At 34.3% G+C, this 17,451-nt stretch overlaps 1 protein-coding gene across 1 annotated transcript; it reads left to right on the plus strand.

Moving 5' to 3' along the window:
• The first annotated feature begins 10,893 nt into the window (after positions 1-10,893).
• LOC148612724 (uncharacterized) lies at positions 10,894-15,438 on the plus strand. The gene is made up of 4 exons (XM_088595400.1): positions 10,894-12,047; positions 13,128-13,286; positions 13,813-14,432; positions 15,165-15,438. The coding sequence occupies exons 1-3, from the start codon at positions 11,958-11,960 to the stop codon at positions 13,930-13,932; spliced, it is 369 nt and encodes a 122-aa protein (XP_088451526.1). The 5' UTR covers positions 10,894-11,957; the 3' UTR covers positions 13,933-14,432; positions 15,165-15,438.
• The last annotated feature ends 2,013 nt before the right edge of the window (positions 15,439-17,451 follow it).

Raw genomic sequence — 17,451 nt, forward strand, 5'->3', positions numbered from 1 at the left:
GTAACTCAGTTATTAGACCAAACAAACCAAATACCAAATAATTTAGCAAAAAAAAATAATAATAAAAATAAAAAAAAATAAAATAAAATAAAATAAAAATAACAAAATAAAAAAATGGAATCGAAATTACCAAATTCATTGTATATGATTTAAAATTAAGTTTCCTTATGACCTATTGTGACAACAAAAGAATTGCAAATCATAGTAAATCATTATAATACTCACACAGAAATTGCAAAGATAATTTCTTTTCCAAAGACAATTGTATAAGCACCAAACGTTACTGAGAAAGATTTGCTTTCCATAATCATACACTTTGAAAATAATCCTAAAGTAAAACTGTCAATTGACTTATCAATTGGTCTTAAAACAGATGATGAAGCATTACTTGCAAAATAACTGTCCATCACTGAAAGTAACAAATTAAACATCGTTATTATAAAATTAATTCGATATTGATGGGACAGCTCTTTTTTTTTTTTGTTTTAAAATACTCTGAGTCCCTGTGTAAGATCAAATAAGTATATAATTTGTTTCAGAGTAACGTAAAAATAATTAACATGATAGAACACGCAGAATTGAGGGACCAACAAAAGTAAGTGTGTTTTTTTTAAATGTGTTTAATGCAAGTCAGACACGTTTATAGACTAAACATAGTATTATGAAATATGCTTTCAATTGTTTGTGTTTGCCTTCTTTTGCATCAATGAAAGAATTGGAAAGAATTATTATGTAATTACATTTACAAATCATCAACTATTTTAGGTAGATAATACCTATTACACGGAACATTCTTTCAACATTATATATATATATATATATATATATATATATATATATATATATATATATATATATATATATATATATGTTTGTTTAATTGTTTGTTTTAAATTGTTTCTTTGTTTGATTTACATGTGATGTTATTTGTTGTTATTTGTTGTAATTTTCGTTTTTTTTTATCCTCTAAGAATCAAAATATTTTAAGCATTGATTCACTCTTCTTCACATGCCTTATAACCGCCACATTTGTTACTTCGTTTAACTACGCTTGTTTTACGAAGATGGGACGTTTTTCAAAAAACATTTCCAGGCATTAAAACAATATTGTGTTTTTAATATAATTAAGCGTGTTTATCGAATAAAGATAAACAGTTTTAATAACAGGGAAATACTTTACATGCCTTCTTATTCATATTTATTTCGGATAAAATTATGCGTACATCGCACAGGGAATCCCCATGTTCATATATACAAGGTACGTGACTTACATACATCAACACAGCCATATTCAGTATCTTTGAAATAGTTGATATAAATAATCCGAAGGTATCCTCTCTTGTACTCGAATTATATGAGCATGACACCACCAGAACGTCAGAGCATAGTGTCAAAAGTCTCAAGGTAGTTCACCTGCTGCTTCAAATAGTTGAAAAACACAGAAACCTATAGAAAACACGAAATGCTACAAGAGCTTTCACCAGTGGGATACATGTACAGAGAAATGCACAACCAGATACAGATATTGATATAGATCCAGATAAAAACATAGAAATGTCAAACTCTCAGCTAACATTTCAACCAAACATGTCGACCCAAGCCATGTCCGCACTCCATGACCAAGCCGACGGTACCACCCTCGGACAGAGGTAGAATTTAAGTCCGAAGTTTCAGCCGATCAACCGTGATTCAGCATCACCCCAGACGAATTCAAGTCATACGGATATGGTTACTATCAACTTAAGTGACAGCCACCACACACCTTTATGGCCCATCTTTAGTACTTGGAATAATTCACTGATGCTTAATTATACAACAAGTATATTTGACCCATAGGAGCCCACATATCCGTCAAATTAAAAGAAAAGAATAATCAAGGGAACCAAGATTCTAGCCGAATTCAAAAGAATGTAATGCAGGGACATAGACCAGATATGAAAAAACGGAAACACAACAAAAAACATAAAAAAAACAAATACATATAAAGTAACAAAAGTAAATGAGCAACTCGGACTCCATTTAAAACTGGGTGCATGGACAAGGTGCACCGGTCGGGTAACCGTCCTCTACTTTTCTTGAAATATCCGCCGAGTTGCCGAAAAAGTCGTCGAGGGTAGACGAAAGAGGAAAATTTTGACACATTGAACAAATCGGTTTCTTATGGTGCAGATGGATACACCGTATTGATCCACGAATTCATGACGACGACCATAAAACTTCTGTAGTGATGACTGCAATCGTGTACCCCTGTTCCAGAAGACTAATTGTAATAATTTTAGCGCATATAAAAATTCTGCATAGTTACGGCAGGCACGCTCTGGCATTACGTATGAGTTGTGATATGAAAACTCCATACGTAGGTGCTGAATGTAGGTTGCCATAGATGAAATGAAAGCTGACAATACGGAATAAAAGTTCATTGGGTTTGTAGTATAGTAGTTTTCCTTTACCATCGATTTATATGTGTAAGTCAAGAAATAAGGTTGACACTCACAGTGTCTGTAGTATCCTTGATCTTAATTTCTTGGGAGTAGATGCAATGTATTAAATCCCCGAAACTAGGATTGCATTAACGAATAAACGTCATCTATATAGCGGAAACCTAGATTAAAGGATTTGGCTAAATGATGTTCCATCTTTTAGATCAGATCAGCTATAAAGTCAGCCTCATAAGAGTGAAAAAATAGGTCAGCAAATAGAGGACCACAATTTATTCCCATTGGAATGCCATCTTCTTCGGTATATTTAGAAGATGATTTGGAATTATTTTTCACAAAGTATGCGGAATCTCTACCTAGAACTACATTTTTTTTTATTTAGGTTTACCGTCTTTTTTGAAGTAACAACGATGTATAATGTTTTTAAGTCGGGATTTTAACTGAGTATGGGGAATAGAAGTATAAAGAGTTGAAACCTCATTGTATTTTGCTAATAATCTTGAGTTGAGGGTTTCCATAAGATCTTTAGAATTTTGCAGGATCCACATTGAATTAACACCACTACGGGAGTAACAAATGTCGTGTTAGGACTGTAGTCCGTCTTTGACAGCTGTGATTATAGAAGTTAAATTTTGAAAGAGGTTTGGTGGTACATTTTCAGGTCCAGTGATGTATCATTGTTTGTGTAGATTCCAGTGGAGTTTAGGAATCCAGCCTATAGATGGTAGATCACAATTATCTTTTAGCGTAGAGCGACCAAAAGAGGATAGCACAAATTTATGGTTTTCCTCTCTTCTTCGTTGAGTGTAGCAGCAGTATATGCCTTATATCTGCTTTTATTTTCTACCTTTGATAAAACGCATTGGATGTAATACATTTTTCAGACAAAAACAATGTTGTTTTTGGCTTTGTCTGATGGTACAATGACATATTTGTCATTTATAACAGACACTGTTTTTGCTACATCGGGGTCTTTGAAAAACTGATATAGCATTGACCTACTTAAAACTTTCATATGTTTCAAAGTTAAAGTCCTCACAGCCTTTACCCACTCTGACTCTTAAAATATGCATTGGGCTATGCATTGAGCTATCAAATTTGTCGACAAGTCGACAAAATATAAATGCCTTGACACTCAAACGAACGGAATTCTGGCCAGCTGGATATAATTCCACACAAAAATAAATAAATAAATAAATAAATAAATAAAATGAAATATCCAATATACATCGGATTTCATGATTTACATCAGCATTGTATTGAGAAAATGGTCAGGTAGATTTTGAGGATTATAGACTTTCTTAATACCACGGGAACTGTGTGACTCATGTAAAGTGTTGTAGCATTTTTTGTATAGTCATTTATTATATTTCTATGTGTAAACATCATATCTCTAAACGTCAGTTAGCGGTCCTCCTTAAATGTTATGTCTAAGAAACGTCTTTTGCTCAGTCTACGCTAAAAACAACTCAATCATATCATTGGTGCCGTGACCAGGATAAGATGAATCGGTCGAGGATAAAAACTGTCCGAGCTGGAAGTCGAGCTACAATTACTAGATTCTTCAAGAAACTGGATGACTTGAAGGAAGAAGCAGAATTTGGCATTGATCGAGCAGACCCAATAATGGACTCTAATATGAACAAACAAAGTGCTATTCTAAAACTTGATGAAGAAATATTTGCCAATTCAAAGAATAAATAGATTGATTCAGAATGCAGATGAGTTTAACTTAGATATAGAAACAAAATTGCGCCTCTAAAAAAAGTTAATGCAAACCACTCTCACATTACAAGACAAGGCTGCTCATATCACACGACAACGCACTGATCCAATAGCTATTACGCTTGATATCGGTCCTTCATGTAGCATTCGCCCCATCGATACTATGTATGATACAACTAATTAATCCACTGTAGAATCCCTGCAAATACTTGATCGTCAAAATCTACGCTTTAATGTGTCAGTGTGTATTCCAACCATGTCTCAGACAAGTTCTATCTCTAATCAAAATCACCGACTTCCTAAACTGTCGTGACCAAACTTTTCGGGTTACACTCTTGAGTGGCAATACTTCTGGGACTCATTTGAGACAACCATCCACAACAACCACACATTAACGGAAATTTACCTATCCCCAATCACTCCTTTAAGCAGGTGCTATGTTATCAACGGGTTCACCTTCTCTAGCGCTTACTAACACAAACCTGTCAAATTACTCACACGCCGTTATGGATAAAAACACAAAGTGGTAAATACTAATATGAAAGCGCTACTCGAATTGCCTGCACCAGTTGATACCCATGATAGTCTAGGCAACTCTTCTGACAAATCAGAAGTCTACATACGCGGTTTAGAATTCCTAGGACAAAACCAAGAAATGTATGGATATATGATAATTCCTGTTATGCTGTGTAAACTCCCGACAGCCGTTAAGCAAACTAGAGGAAACAGAAATGACGATTGGACTCTCCACAAACTCAGAGACGCTATTCAGCAGGAAATATCCATCCAAAAGGCAAGTCCTGACGATACCCTACACAGTATCAACTCGACCGCACGTTTTTATTCCGCAATTCGAATGGAAGAAGAAACTAAGAAAACCACATTCAAACTAAAACCTGCATTTACTACAAAGAACAACATCTACCAACAGACTGTAAGAAGTTGTAAACTATAAAGCTAGATGGAACATAGTCAAAAAGCAGAATTTATGTTTTAATTGCTTGGGTAAGCACAAGGCTACTGATTATAGTTCTAGACACAGTTGTCGTAAATGTATACGTAGCTTTTACAATGATATTGAGGCATCGCAAACTCAATCTAGCAATATAGGAAATGACACACCAATGTTGCACACCACTGCAATTCAACAGAATTCAACTGTTGTCCTGAAGACCGCCGTAGCTCCCGTTTGGTCCCTTACCCAGTGCAAGGACGCTAACATACTTTGTGATGAAGGGCCACAACGATCCTTTATTAAGCAAAAATTAACTGAAAAAATAAACTTTAAACCTACAGGCAAAGAAACGTTGCACATGACCGTAATGATACACTATTCCTTTGGATAAGCAACCCAGTCGATCCCAACAGTCCTTGGACAACTGTATGGACATAGATTAATGGCACTGTCGTATCCGTCAAAAGAGAGCTCACGAAAATCGTTAACTGTTTTTATTGCTGTGAAACGAACATTACGCCAGAGAGAAATCATTGAACATTTTCAAACTATATGGAAAGGAAAATACTTAACCTCCCTTCGTGAATTTCATTAAGCTCATGGTGACAATCGACAATAAATTCAAGTTGGAGATATCATACAGATTCATGAGGACTCATCGCGAACATTATGGAACATTAGTGTTGTACAGAACCTTGTGCGCGGCGCAGATGATATGCTGAGATCTGCAATAATTCGTTCTAAATTCGGAGTGACCAACAGACCTATAGTAAAACTTTATCCTTGGAAATAAATGCCCGAACATCAAATGATTGTGGTGTACCCAGGAGGAGCCAACGTTTGATGGAGAAAAGGGTTGCCAAAAAGTAATTTCAAATGGACTACAAAGTCGTTCCGATTGGTAGAAATTCCGGGCCCTATGTCCAGGAATGGAAGAAGGGGGGCAATATCGCGTACCATCTGTGAAAAATTTAACGTCAGAGGTAGCTTGTCGACGCATCATTAGCCAGAAAAAGTTACGGTACTGCCCTAGAATTCTTTCGACAAATCTGCGCATTGACATAATTTGGCTTGCTCCCTTGTATGATATTCCTTATTTCATTGCCTACCTGTCACAAAGATGCCACGCCCCATCTAATGTGTCGTCATACCTTGCTGCCCTCGGTCACTACCACAAATTACGAAATATGGAGGATAAAACAAAAGCTTTAATTGTCAATAAAATCACAGGCGTTATGAAATGCAGTACGCCACGTAAAACCCGATTTCACTTTTCCTCCACAGGCGATTTGTTGCCCCGCTATCCCATTGTTTTTTTTTTCAAATTTCGAATCATGTTTATTTACAGCAGCATTCACTTTAGCCTTTTTTATTTGGTTTGCTAAGAGTGGGATAATTCTCGCCCAACTTTAAATCTCGACCAGATAACTTTGTTATATGCATTAAAGACGTTGAATTTCGATCAGACGGAAATAACGAGATATTGCACATTAAATTATGTAGCACACCGACAGTTTTACCACTCTTATCATTAAAGGCCAGCGACCAACGTATCTGTCCAGTTAGAAAAATTAAAATTACTTAAACTTATGAAATAGCCACTATATCGAAACGAACCTTTTCACTCATTTTGGTGAAACTGACTTGATCCAATACTTGTTTTCTACTGTGTAATAAACATACTTTTGCTTTCTGTCAAGAGAAAGGACATTTTAGGTATCATTCCTTTTGTATATGGGGCGCAACTGGGGTGAACAGACTTTGTTTTAATGTTGAAACGAAACAAAAATGGGGTAGGTTGTCCTCTGACACATACAAATAGTGCATTTGCCTGGAACTTTATATTCAGCTTTTCTATAAACTTACTACAATGTGTATGCACGTGAGGTTAAGCTTCATTAAAAACAGCAAATATACGCATTTTTATTATAGATTATTAAGATGTAGCATAGGATCGTCTGTTGTATGCTGGGTCCAAAAACAGCTCACCTTGCAAAATGCAGACTACCACATTCAAGGGGTTAAAAATGGCGGGAATTCCACGAAGTAGTTGACATTGTATCTAATCTAAGCGGCAATATTCATTCTACTTCAACTGGTGTTCAAACGATCTATGAACAGATAGTTTCTAATTTGTACTTGGACATTGTAAAAGACATGTTAAGACTAAAACTGAAATGCCCCAAGCTAGGATAGCTTGGCCAGAAATACTAATGAGAAGATATTGGCATGAAACCGGTAATGGAAAGGCGATTGAATAGGTCCGTAAAAGATTAGACTTAATGGTTAGATATTATTGATTGTCTCATTAGACACGCAAATACAAATATAAGGCCTAGAGAAAGATTTTTGTTAAGATTCGATTGTACACATCTTTCAACTACTTGGAATGATATTTATTTGAACAAAATCTAGGGGATACTAGGGTACTTCTAATCGAAAGAATGGCCACTGGTCTTATTTCCGTCATTGAAATGAGGAGCCGCATGGAGATTATTAAATAAAGGGGATGGGGTCTCTCTGCGTGGGGGTGATCAGATTCGCTGATCATTTGGTGGGTGGGTATGACAAGATGATCACTATACATGTATGTATGGGATTGGTAGTTATTGTTTCGCTGTAGTATAATGAAAAACGTCTGTGTGGTTCAACTTGCATTTCTAGACTGCCAAATGATGTCAAATCACAAGTACATTACGTACAACAATAGATAACGTTAGTAACGTTTATGGTAAAGTCCATACTATTCCTTGACACTGTATGCATCTGGAGTTGGTTAGCTGCGCATGCTCTACTTCATTACTTGCGGCTACAAAAGTCAGTGCATTGTCCGACATCATGATTTTTGGCAAAGATTTACGGCTAGCAAACCTTCTAAACACTACAAGAAACGACAAGTAACGATTACAATATGTATCGCTTGCGCGGAGGTACATATGAACAAACATTTGTGCATTTTATCTTCGATTTATCATTTGCTCTTACATAGAGTGGTCCTGCAAAATCTACACCGGTAACGATGAATGGTATTGAATGGTAAATACGGCCTTTTGGTAAAGGCAGAGGGTTGGGATTGAGGTAAGCCTTTCCTGTTCCCTTCAGGCATGCAACACATTTTTAACAGTGTTCTTACGCATTGTCTGATTGGTTTCCAGAAGTTTTGACGAATATGAGTTAATGTATGGGCTACTCCTAAATGTAGCTGATAAACATGAGCATCGAAAATGACAATATTTGTGAATGTTTGTTTTGTTGGAAGTAAGTATGGAAACTTGGCGTTGAGTTGCTGATTCTTCCTTCACATCTGAAATGTCCATCTTCGTCCTTAAATACTTTCAGTTGTCTCACAATAGAAGACTTAAAATACTACGTTATTTTTTGAGTATTTCGGATCCATACTACTGATAATAGACGAAGTTTCTCTGCAGTCAGACATGAACATATACGGTTTTAATTGTTCTCCATGCAATAACGAATCTATAAAAATATGTAGTGACCCGAAACAGTCTCTTTATACTACTAAACAATCAAGTTTGAATAACACGGTATATACATACGCGATTTGTTTGTGATGGAACGCCAAATGAATGTGAATGTTTGGTCTCGGTATCCTAACTATCTTCTAATGAAACATTGACTCGGTTGCAGATGAACGCCTGAAGAGGTTTTGTAGAATCAGTTTATCTAAAAACAATTTGGCTATCACACCAAAAAAGTAGATGTCTTGCAAGTTTGGCTCCAAGTACTGCTCCGATAGTTTTAATCCCGGAAAAGTATTTTTTTTAATGAAGCAACTCTGTTTTACCCATAATCCGGTTCCAATTCACAAGATGTGCACTTTTTCCATGAGCACGTTTACTTGCATCGGTGAATATATGCCTACACTACATTTTCCTGTTAATGATTTGTTGAAAATAAAACGTGGCATCTCAACGGTAAGCGTTTGTTACAAATATTGACCTTAACTAATCCATTTTGTGTGTAGATCTTGAGGTAAAGCTTCATCCCAGTCATACTTGCTGCTCCATATTTCCTGCATCAAAATGTTAGCGTGCACTGTGACTGGAATCAAACATCCTAACAGATAAGATGATTCTTGCAGTATTCTCCGTTTTGTCACACATCTGTTGGAGCCAATTTAAGTTTTGTCTTGAAATGATATAATGTCCTTCTCGATGTTCCATAATAGTTCTAGAATTTTTACTGATATAATCTTGTCAAAAGTATTCTCGAATTTGACAAGTTCGCATAATTGGGCACTATTAGATATCAAGATCTTAGATTAAATTCTCCCTTAGATAACGAATTTTGTGTCTCTTGATAAACTTGATAAAACATTGTCAACATAAAAGCCGTGTTTCAGCACTCCCGTTGTATAAGATGTATTTGTTCTCAGATGTCTCATGAGTGTTGCATTTTAAGTAAAGAAGGAACAAGGGTAGTTCCGAACACCACTACTATAAAGCGATAGGTAATTAATTCACTAGCTGGGTCATCGCATCTACCCAAAAGAACTTGAGATAAAGGATACTACAGACACTGTGGAGTCAGCCTCATATCTTGACCTACACTAAGAAATTGATGGTAAGGGAAAACTATTGACCAAACTATACGACAAAATTGATGACTTTTCATTCAAAATTGTCAACTTTCCTTTCATTTGTGGCAATATCCCTTCAGCACCTGCGTATGGAGTGTTCATATCACAACTCATACATTATGCCAGAGCTTGCCGAAACTATGCTAACTTTTTGTATCGCGCTAGAACTCTAACAAATAGGCTTCTGGAACAGGCTTATGTTGCTACAAGATTAAAGTCATCACTACAGTAGTTTTATGGTCGTCATCATGAACTCGTGGGTCGTTATGGTGAATCCATCTGTATCATGAAAACTGATTTATTCAACGGCTCATAATTTTCCTTTCCTCGTTTGTCTACCCCGGACTTGACTTTTTAAAAGCAACTCGGTGGGTGTTTCTAGAAAAGCAGAGGACTCTTACCCTACCGGTGCACCTGGTCCATGCTTCCAGGTTTTAGTGGAGTCCGAGTTGCTCATTTGCTTTTGTTACTTTGTATGTATGATTTTAGTTACTTTATGTTCTTTCTTGTATATGTCTGTTTTCCGTGTCTGGTCTTTGTCCCTGGATTACATTCTTTTGATTACCGCTATAACCTTGGTTCCCTTGATTACTCTTTAATATGTTCATCTTTCTCAGATGTATTTTAAACAAAGTGCATATAAATGTATATAAATAACTATCATTAGATATGTATAAAACCAGGCACCAAGAAACATACACGAATTATCCATAACGCTGCAGCTTACAGTTCCTACTATGATGCGATTAGCTAAGATTGCCACGATTGTCAAATCGTAACTGATCGTGAAACTTTTTTTGGGGGGGATTACATATTTTGGTACGATGTGTTGCGAGTAAATACGATCTGGTACCACATGATCATTTTTTTTCCAAATTATGAGCACTACGACCTGGTACGCTGCGACACACGTTTTGTTATGAGCGAATAAGTTGAAATGCGATTGTCCCGATTGACATCATGATATAACCACGATCTAATTCGATCATTACGATCGATGTTCAATATGGAACTTGGCCTGGAATAATAGGATACGTTTACATACGTTATAAAGATTAGATACGTTATGTTGCGTAAAGATACGATTTGAGTTTGTAAATCTTTCAAGATTAGATTACAAATTATCATGATTTACCGCAATTTGATTCCAATTGATGTCTACATATTAAGCCTAGCTATGCCAATGTATATTTCATTAATGTGCATGTCTGTGCAGAATGTACATTATAGACAATGGCATACCTAGACTCCGAAGCATATGACAATGTGCGATTTGCTGTTTTAAAGTATTCGTGTATAAAGAAATGATAAAAAAGATGAACGACAGCGCGATCAGAAGGAAGGTCGAATGTAAATAGCAAAGAAAGCAACAGGAAGGCGATTTGTGGTTCGGCCATGGATGACAGAGGAGAGAACAAAGCAATTTAGACATTCTTCTAATCAACTAGACAAACATTTCAGGTATGATGATCTAGTAGCGCTCCAAAACTACAAAATATTAACGTCACAACTTTTTATGAGTGCTGCAAAAAAAGTTTCGAAAGGGAGTTGACAAACTTTAGAAGCCCTTTTTCCCCAGGACCGAAAGTAGTAGTAATCCTCAGACACCTGGAGACAGTTATAGGTATATAGTATTTCCGCGATGATTTGAGAGTGTTTTTAAGCCATTGTAGAAGCTTACAAAGGAGAAATGTTCAATCTACCCGTGACAAATGAAGCCTGGCGAGAATTAGCTAATCAATTTCGAGTATAAATTGAACGTTCCACATGCAGTTAAAGTCATTGATGGTAAATATATTGCGATCAAGAAGCCAACGCAAAGCGGAAACTTATACTTCAATTTCAAAGGGTTCTTTTCCATACCATTGGTAGTATAAGTAGATGCCAATTATAAATTTGTCTGGATAGTGCTTAGCGGTCAAGGTCATATGTCAGACGCTAGCGATTTTTAGCCGTTCAACAGTCTAGAAAATTAATACATATGTCTATCACCACTTTTTCTATTGTCAACCAGCACTGATGACAATATCGACATGCATCTTAGGGGATGATGCTTCGTAGAACAACCTGATGAAACCATATAGCAGGATTTGCATGTCTAAGGAGAAAAGAATTTCGAAGGAGAGGAGAGTGGTAAAAAAGATGAGACTAAGGTATACATATTGCGTAATGTTGAATGAAAGAAATATTGAAGATATATTGTTCAATCGACAATAATTTCAAAAGATTATTTTAAGAAATGTATCTGATTTGTGTTCTTTCAGTTGGCAATTTGGAAATATTAGCTTTGTTTGGTTTAGTCCTGGTATATGTCAATGCCATTCCAGAGGTATGATCTTTTTATTTATACTCGCCGACCAATGCATTATTAAAGAGGTAGACCTGGGGTAAGGGACACAACTCTTACAAATAATTGGAACGCTTGAATTCACCATTTTACATCAATTTCATGTAAGCATCAAAGTTACTTGGACTGATTTCATTCTGTTTCAAAGGAAAGCTTGAAAGGCTTTGGTGAAATTGAATATGATTAAAACATGTAACTTATTTCAAAGTTATGTCCTCTACACTAGATCTACCTCCTTAAATCAGAAGTTAAAATAAGTCCAATTTTTTTAAACAAAACAACAGTTTAAATCCTTTCGTTGTTTTTACTGCCATTGTTGTCAACGGTTTAAATATCTTTGACCATTAATCAATGAACTATTTCTTACCAAAGTTAAATATTATCTTATAACATTATGAATGAAACAATGAAATTATTATGTGTGTATGATTTTAGTTACTCTATGTTCTTTGTTGTGTATGTCTGTTTTCTATGTCTGCTCTTTGTCCCTGGATTACATTCTTTTGATTACCGTTATAACCTTGGTTCCCTTGATTACTCTTCCATATAATGAATCTGTTGTCTATCTACACATGCAATACATTGTTCATGTGATATTTGATGTGAATTGAGCTTCAAACTAACATGCCTTTTACGGGAAACTCACAAAATAAGAACTTCATGTAAAACGTTCATATGAAATTTACATGAAGGCTCGATTCACATTAAATTTAAACAAATGCTCGATTTACATTAAATTTACACAACGGCTCGATTCACATTGAATTCACAATATAATATTATTTCACTCAAGGATGCTCTCTCTATTTGAAAAAGACCATTATTTTTTCAGTTGAATAATGGAAAAAAAGTCTTTTGATAGAGTTCTTTGTCCGTGAAATATTCATCTGCTGTGTATTTCAATGAAATTATAGCTCGCTTTACCAAAGTGATTACCCTGATTCTGATGGTGGAAATAGTCAAATTTAACTTTCCAAATGGTGTTATTTATACCATGTTTAACTCATTGTCTGATTCTTACAGAGACTTAAACTTATATAACATTATTAATTTTACTATCAGATCAATCATTTTACTCAAAGGGATTACCAAGGACGTGATATTGATATGGGCGTGATTCATGATACTGAAGACAAAACTGTTATGGTCATTATTGGAGACGTTTCTATGTACGATAATAGACAACAGACTGTCAATTTGCATGACTACAACGCGGTACACAATACCGAAATATTCCCAAAGAATTAGACAACAATGAAACTTATTGAATCCGCAGTAATAATGTTGTACTAAGCAGTTATTTTAGACATTTTCACCGATGGGATAAATGTCCTCAAAATAACTAGAAGCACCAGTCGATTAAATCATGTCATTGAACGTCGTGTATAGTAAAAGATGATAGTCAAAATGTGTACTCATCAGGGTAATATCATATCGTGTATTGTGTTGGTGACAAGGGTATATAATTTGAACTACACGTCATTAAGAGCAGCAACTATTTCTGAAAGAAAAAAAAAATGTCAAATGACAACAGAGATTAACAAAAAAAAAAAAAAAAAAAAAAAAATGAACAAACAACTTATACTTTTAATGTTCCTGATTTATTTCTAAAATTTCTAAAAAAGTTTTTAGTTCATTTTCTTTTTCATGTTTTATAAAATTTGATCTTCTTGATAGATGAAGACGAATACATGATGTTATATGTGAAAGACGGTTCATGATATTGTATTTGTTTTTCATTTAGTGATATGGTGTATTGAAAAATATCTACTCGAAAGTATGTATATTGACCAAAACACCTATCAAAATGCAACCTAAAGAAAAATATAGAGTTGTAAGTGAACAATGTTTAAATGATTCTTTATAAATAAAATCTTCAATCTCTATTAGAAGGCAATTGCATTTAACAATTATCATTTGGTGGGTTGGGATTTTTTTTTACCAGTTTTAAACAAACTGACATAGAAATTTATTTTTTTTAAATATATATTGTTTATCATACACTTACATGTACATGTATTTCGTGTTTTAGTAACGCTTCTAACTTGCAAAAGGTATACGATGGTTAATAACCAATACACGCACAATAAGAAGACCAAAACTTAGTGGATGCATTAAATATGCCCTCTTTCATCGAATATATCCAGAATGAATATATTGATTGCAATATCTAAGTCATCTATAAAAATATTTTCTATCCATAAAACAGGGATTTACGACAGAAGTGCATGATCATATGTTGACCAATTTTTCTCTCGTCTCCTCAAGGGACGATGTGAGGAACATTGCAGGACCAAAATTGCGGCATTTTGTGAGGACTGTACAACGTACTAGCTACAGTAATCCCAGATAAGATAAGGAGACGTTGTAAGTTCTTCAATACTTTGCATAATTATATCAGAATATGAGTTGACATAATTTTCAAAACGACTTAATTGTTTAATAATTTACCCATTTATCATTTGAATAATTATATATACAAAATAAGCTTCATGTATACGAAGGAAAATCAAATAATGTTGTTTCAATCACCCAGTCGTAGTATTAGCTACTTTTCAAGTTTAATTTAATCATTAAAATAAGTAAAGAAGTTATATAAGTATGGCTAAGTGCGACAATCTGACAATGAATAATAAGCTAATTATTATATTTGTACAACCGATACAGTGCTGTCGAAAATTCTTTTGATTATATCCATATTTTATTACAAAATGTCGATTAGTTTTCACCTTTGATAAATAGATACATATATCGTAAGTTCTGTTTTAAGTGACGGACAATGATTTAGATTCTACAGTGTGGTTCATGTAGCGAAACATGTTAAAACTAACCCCGAAATATTTGGAAACCTGTTGAATCGAATCCTGAAAAATACGGAAACCTGTTGAACCGAACCCTGAAAAATACGAAAACCTGTTTAAGCCAGACACTCTTTTAAAGTCTCTTTATCACTTTTTAAATGCACTAATATTTTAAACTTTGATAAATCTTATATCTGTCTAAATCGGAAGTCCAAAAATAGTTCGCTTTCGGTGGGTCTCACTGTAAAGTTTATATAGGATATCAAATTAATTACGTTCTTTATTTTCATCTGATTAGTTACACATTGGTGTTTTGTTGCAAAATGTACATACTACCCAGGACAGCTACAAAGGGTTTTGCAGAGAGAAATGGTGGACATGGAAAGGGATGAAAACGTTAGAGCGGAGTCATTGGCAGAAAGAGGAGCCAAATGAATTTAATGATGACGACTTACAGCAAATAATACTTTCCATTTAACGTTATTCTGTTCATCACATGCATATTCATCATTTACTAATAAAGAATATACCAATTATCAAGATTTTAATTGACGAATCTAACCGACAGGACATCTTCCTACAACGAATTTAGTATACAAATTTTGTGAACAGAAACTGAATTGACAAAAACAAAAGAGACTTTGTGATGTAAAGGGTAATGTTAATTTTATGAATTTTTGATATTGTCCTTTGATTATTGAAACTTAATCATCATTACACCTTTATTGAAAAGGTTTGTTATTCCCAAGGAAACATTAATCACAGAATTTAACAGTTTAAATAGAAAGCTAATTTACTGCGCTTTGAAGGTCGGCAGAGAACCATTAGTACAAATACTTAAAGAGGGATTAAAATAGAAAATCTTACAGTCAAAATCTCGAAGAATTTTCTCAGAATGTTACGGAAAACTGTATTGCTGTAGTTTAATCAGAAGCAGAGTACGTACAGACTGTAAAATAGAGGTTATGTCACACCCCTAAATGAGAGGTCGGGGAACTCAATCAAGCTAAACTGAACAAACAGAGGGACAATTACGACTCGTATACTATGAACTCAAACCAGTTTTGAAACTTGAATATGAATATGCTGCTGTTTACATTAGTAACGAAAGCATATGGTAATCATGTGATAATAGCAAAATAACCATTCTTGTGTATGCAATTGTAGGTATTTTAATATCATGGCAGTATAGATGAAATGTAAACTTATATTTTATTCTTTAAAAGAATTAAAACTTTATGTAGTGCCAGAGTTGATCATTTACTTTTGTTGCTTTGTATGTATTATTTTGGTTATTTAATGTTCTGTGTTGTGGATGTCCGTTTTTCCTATCTGGTATTTGTCCCTGGATTACATTCTTTTGATTTCCGCTAGAATCTTGGTTCCCTTGATTACTCCTTGACAAACTCACGAATAGGGACCCTTTTCACTCCTAACCAATCTTTTCCTTTAATGTAATTATTAAAGAATAATAATAATAATATTAATAATAATAATAATAATGATAATAATGATAATTATAGGAATGATTTTGGGTAGATAATCGTTTCTCCCTCATTAAACATTCTAAATCGTGAACATTTGATGAATTTTCTTACATTTTCCGATATATTATATTTTCAAAGATATTAGCCAGAGACCAGACACTTTGTTCTCTGCGGCAAAACTTTCGCAGATGAACCATTTGGGTTTATGTCTCGTTTTTAAAAGCTTGGGTAAGGAAATAAGTGTTTTTGCTTAAACCATAGAACATATTTGATAAAAAAAATATTTTTTAATTGCGTTCGACCTGCATGAATTTTATAAGGGTGGGGTAGAATAGTGATGTAATCAGGCAGTGGGTGAAACATTGTAAAAACAGTTTTGAAAGTTTAATTTGAAATGTGCACTATAAGAATCAAGGAAAAAGAGAAGAACATTCCTATGGCAGATAATTCAAAAACCTCATTTTTCTATCGTTCATTTCTTTTCAAAATTTTGGCACATCCTGTTATGCATAGATCAATTAATGGTCTTTTCAAACGGAAAGCATCCGTGAGTGAAATTACATTGTCAGATTGGTAGGATTTTGACTTCTGATTTTTTTCCCATTTTTTTTTTATTCTTACAATACTCACACATAATTTCTTATGATCTTGCTATCAGTCCATAAACCATGCGAATAAAATTACATAACTATATACTCAAGCATGTCAGGAAAATGACCAAATGGTCATAGTAGACTACAGAATAACTGTGTCGTGACAAATTAAGCTATTAGATTTAAGTATAAATTTGTTTTTGATGAAACGTATTAAAAACAATTTCCCTTCCGATTTTAGTTTTCATTCTTACTATAAACAAGTCAATATTGTTGTTCTGTCAAGTTATGAGACCTGAAGCATTTTTAAGTATCATTTTAAATTTCGATGATTCAATCGGAAATTAATATGAAGACATGTCTTTGCTTCGATACAATGTGACCTGACTTATAGTCCCTGTATTGCAAAAACATACATATATCTATCAATATTACCATATGTTACATATATGCACATACTGATGTCTTAATACTGGACGTTATGTTATACCCGCTTGAAAACCGT

This window comes from Perna viridis, chromosome 7 (assembly GCF_037379345.1).
Source record: "Perna viridis isolate PV_CMFRI_1.1 ecotype Kerala chromosome 7, ASM3737934v1, whole genome shotgun sequence".
NCBI lineage: Eukaryota > Metazoa > Mollusca > Bivalvia > Mytilida > Mytilidae > Perna > Perna viridis.

Excerpts from the sequence above, each read along its gene's own strand:
- LOC148612724 (XM_088595400.1), top strand. The coding sequence starts at position 11,958 with ATGTATCTGATTTGTGTTCTTTCAGTTGGCAATTTGGAAATATTAGCT. Across the intron at positions 12,048-13,127 it reads ATGTCAATGCCATTCCAGAG|ATCAATCATTTTACTCAAAG; the intron begins GTATGATCTTTT and ends TTTTACTATCAG. Across the intron at positions 13,287-13,812 it reads ATGACTACAACGCGGTACAC|TATGGTGTATTGAAAAATAT; the intron begins AATACCGAAATA and ends TTCATTTAGTGA.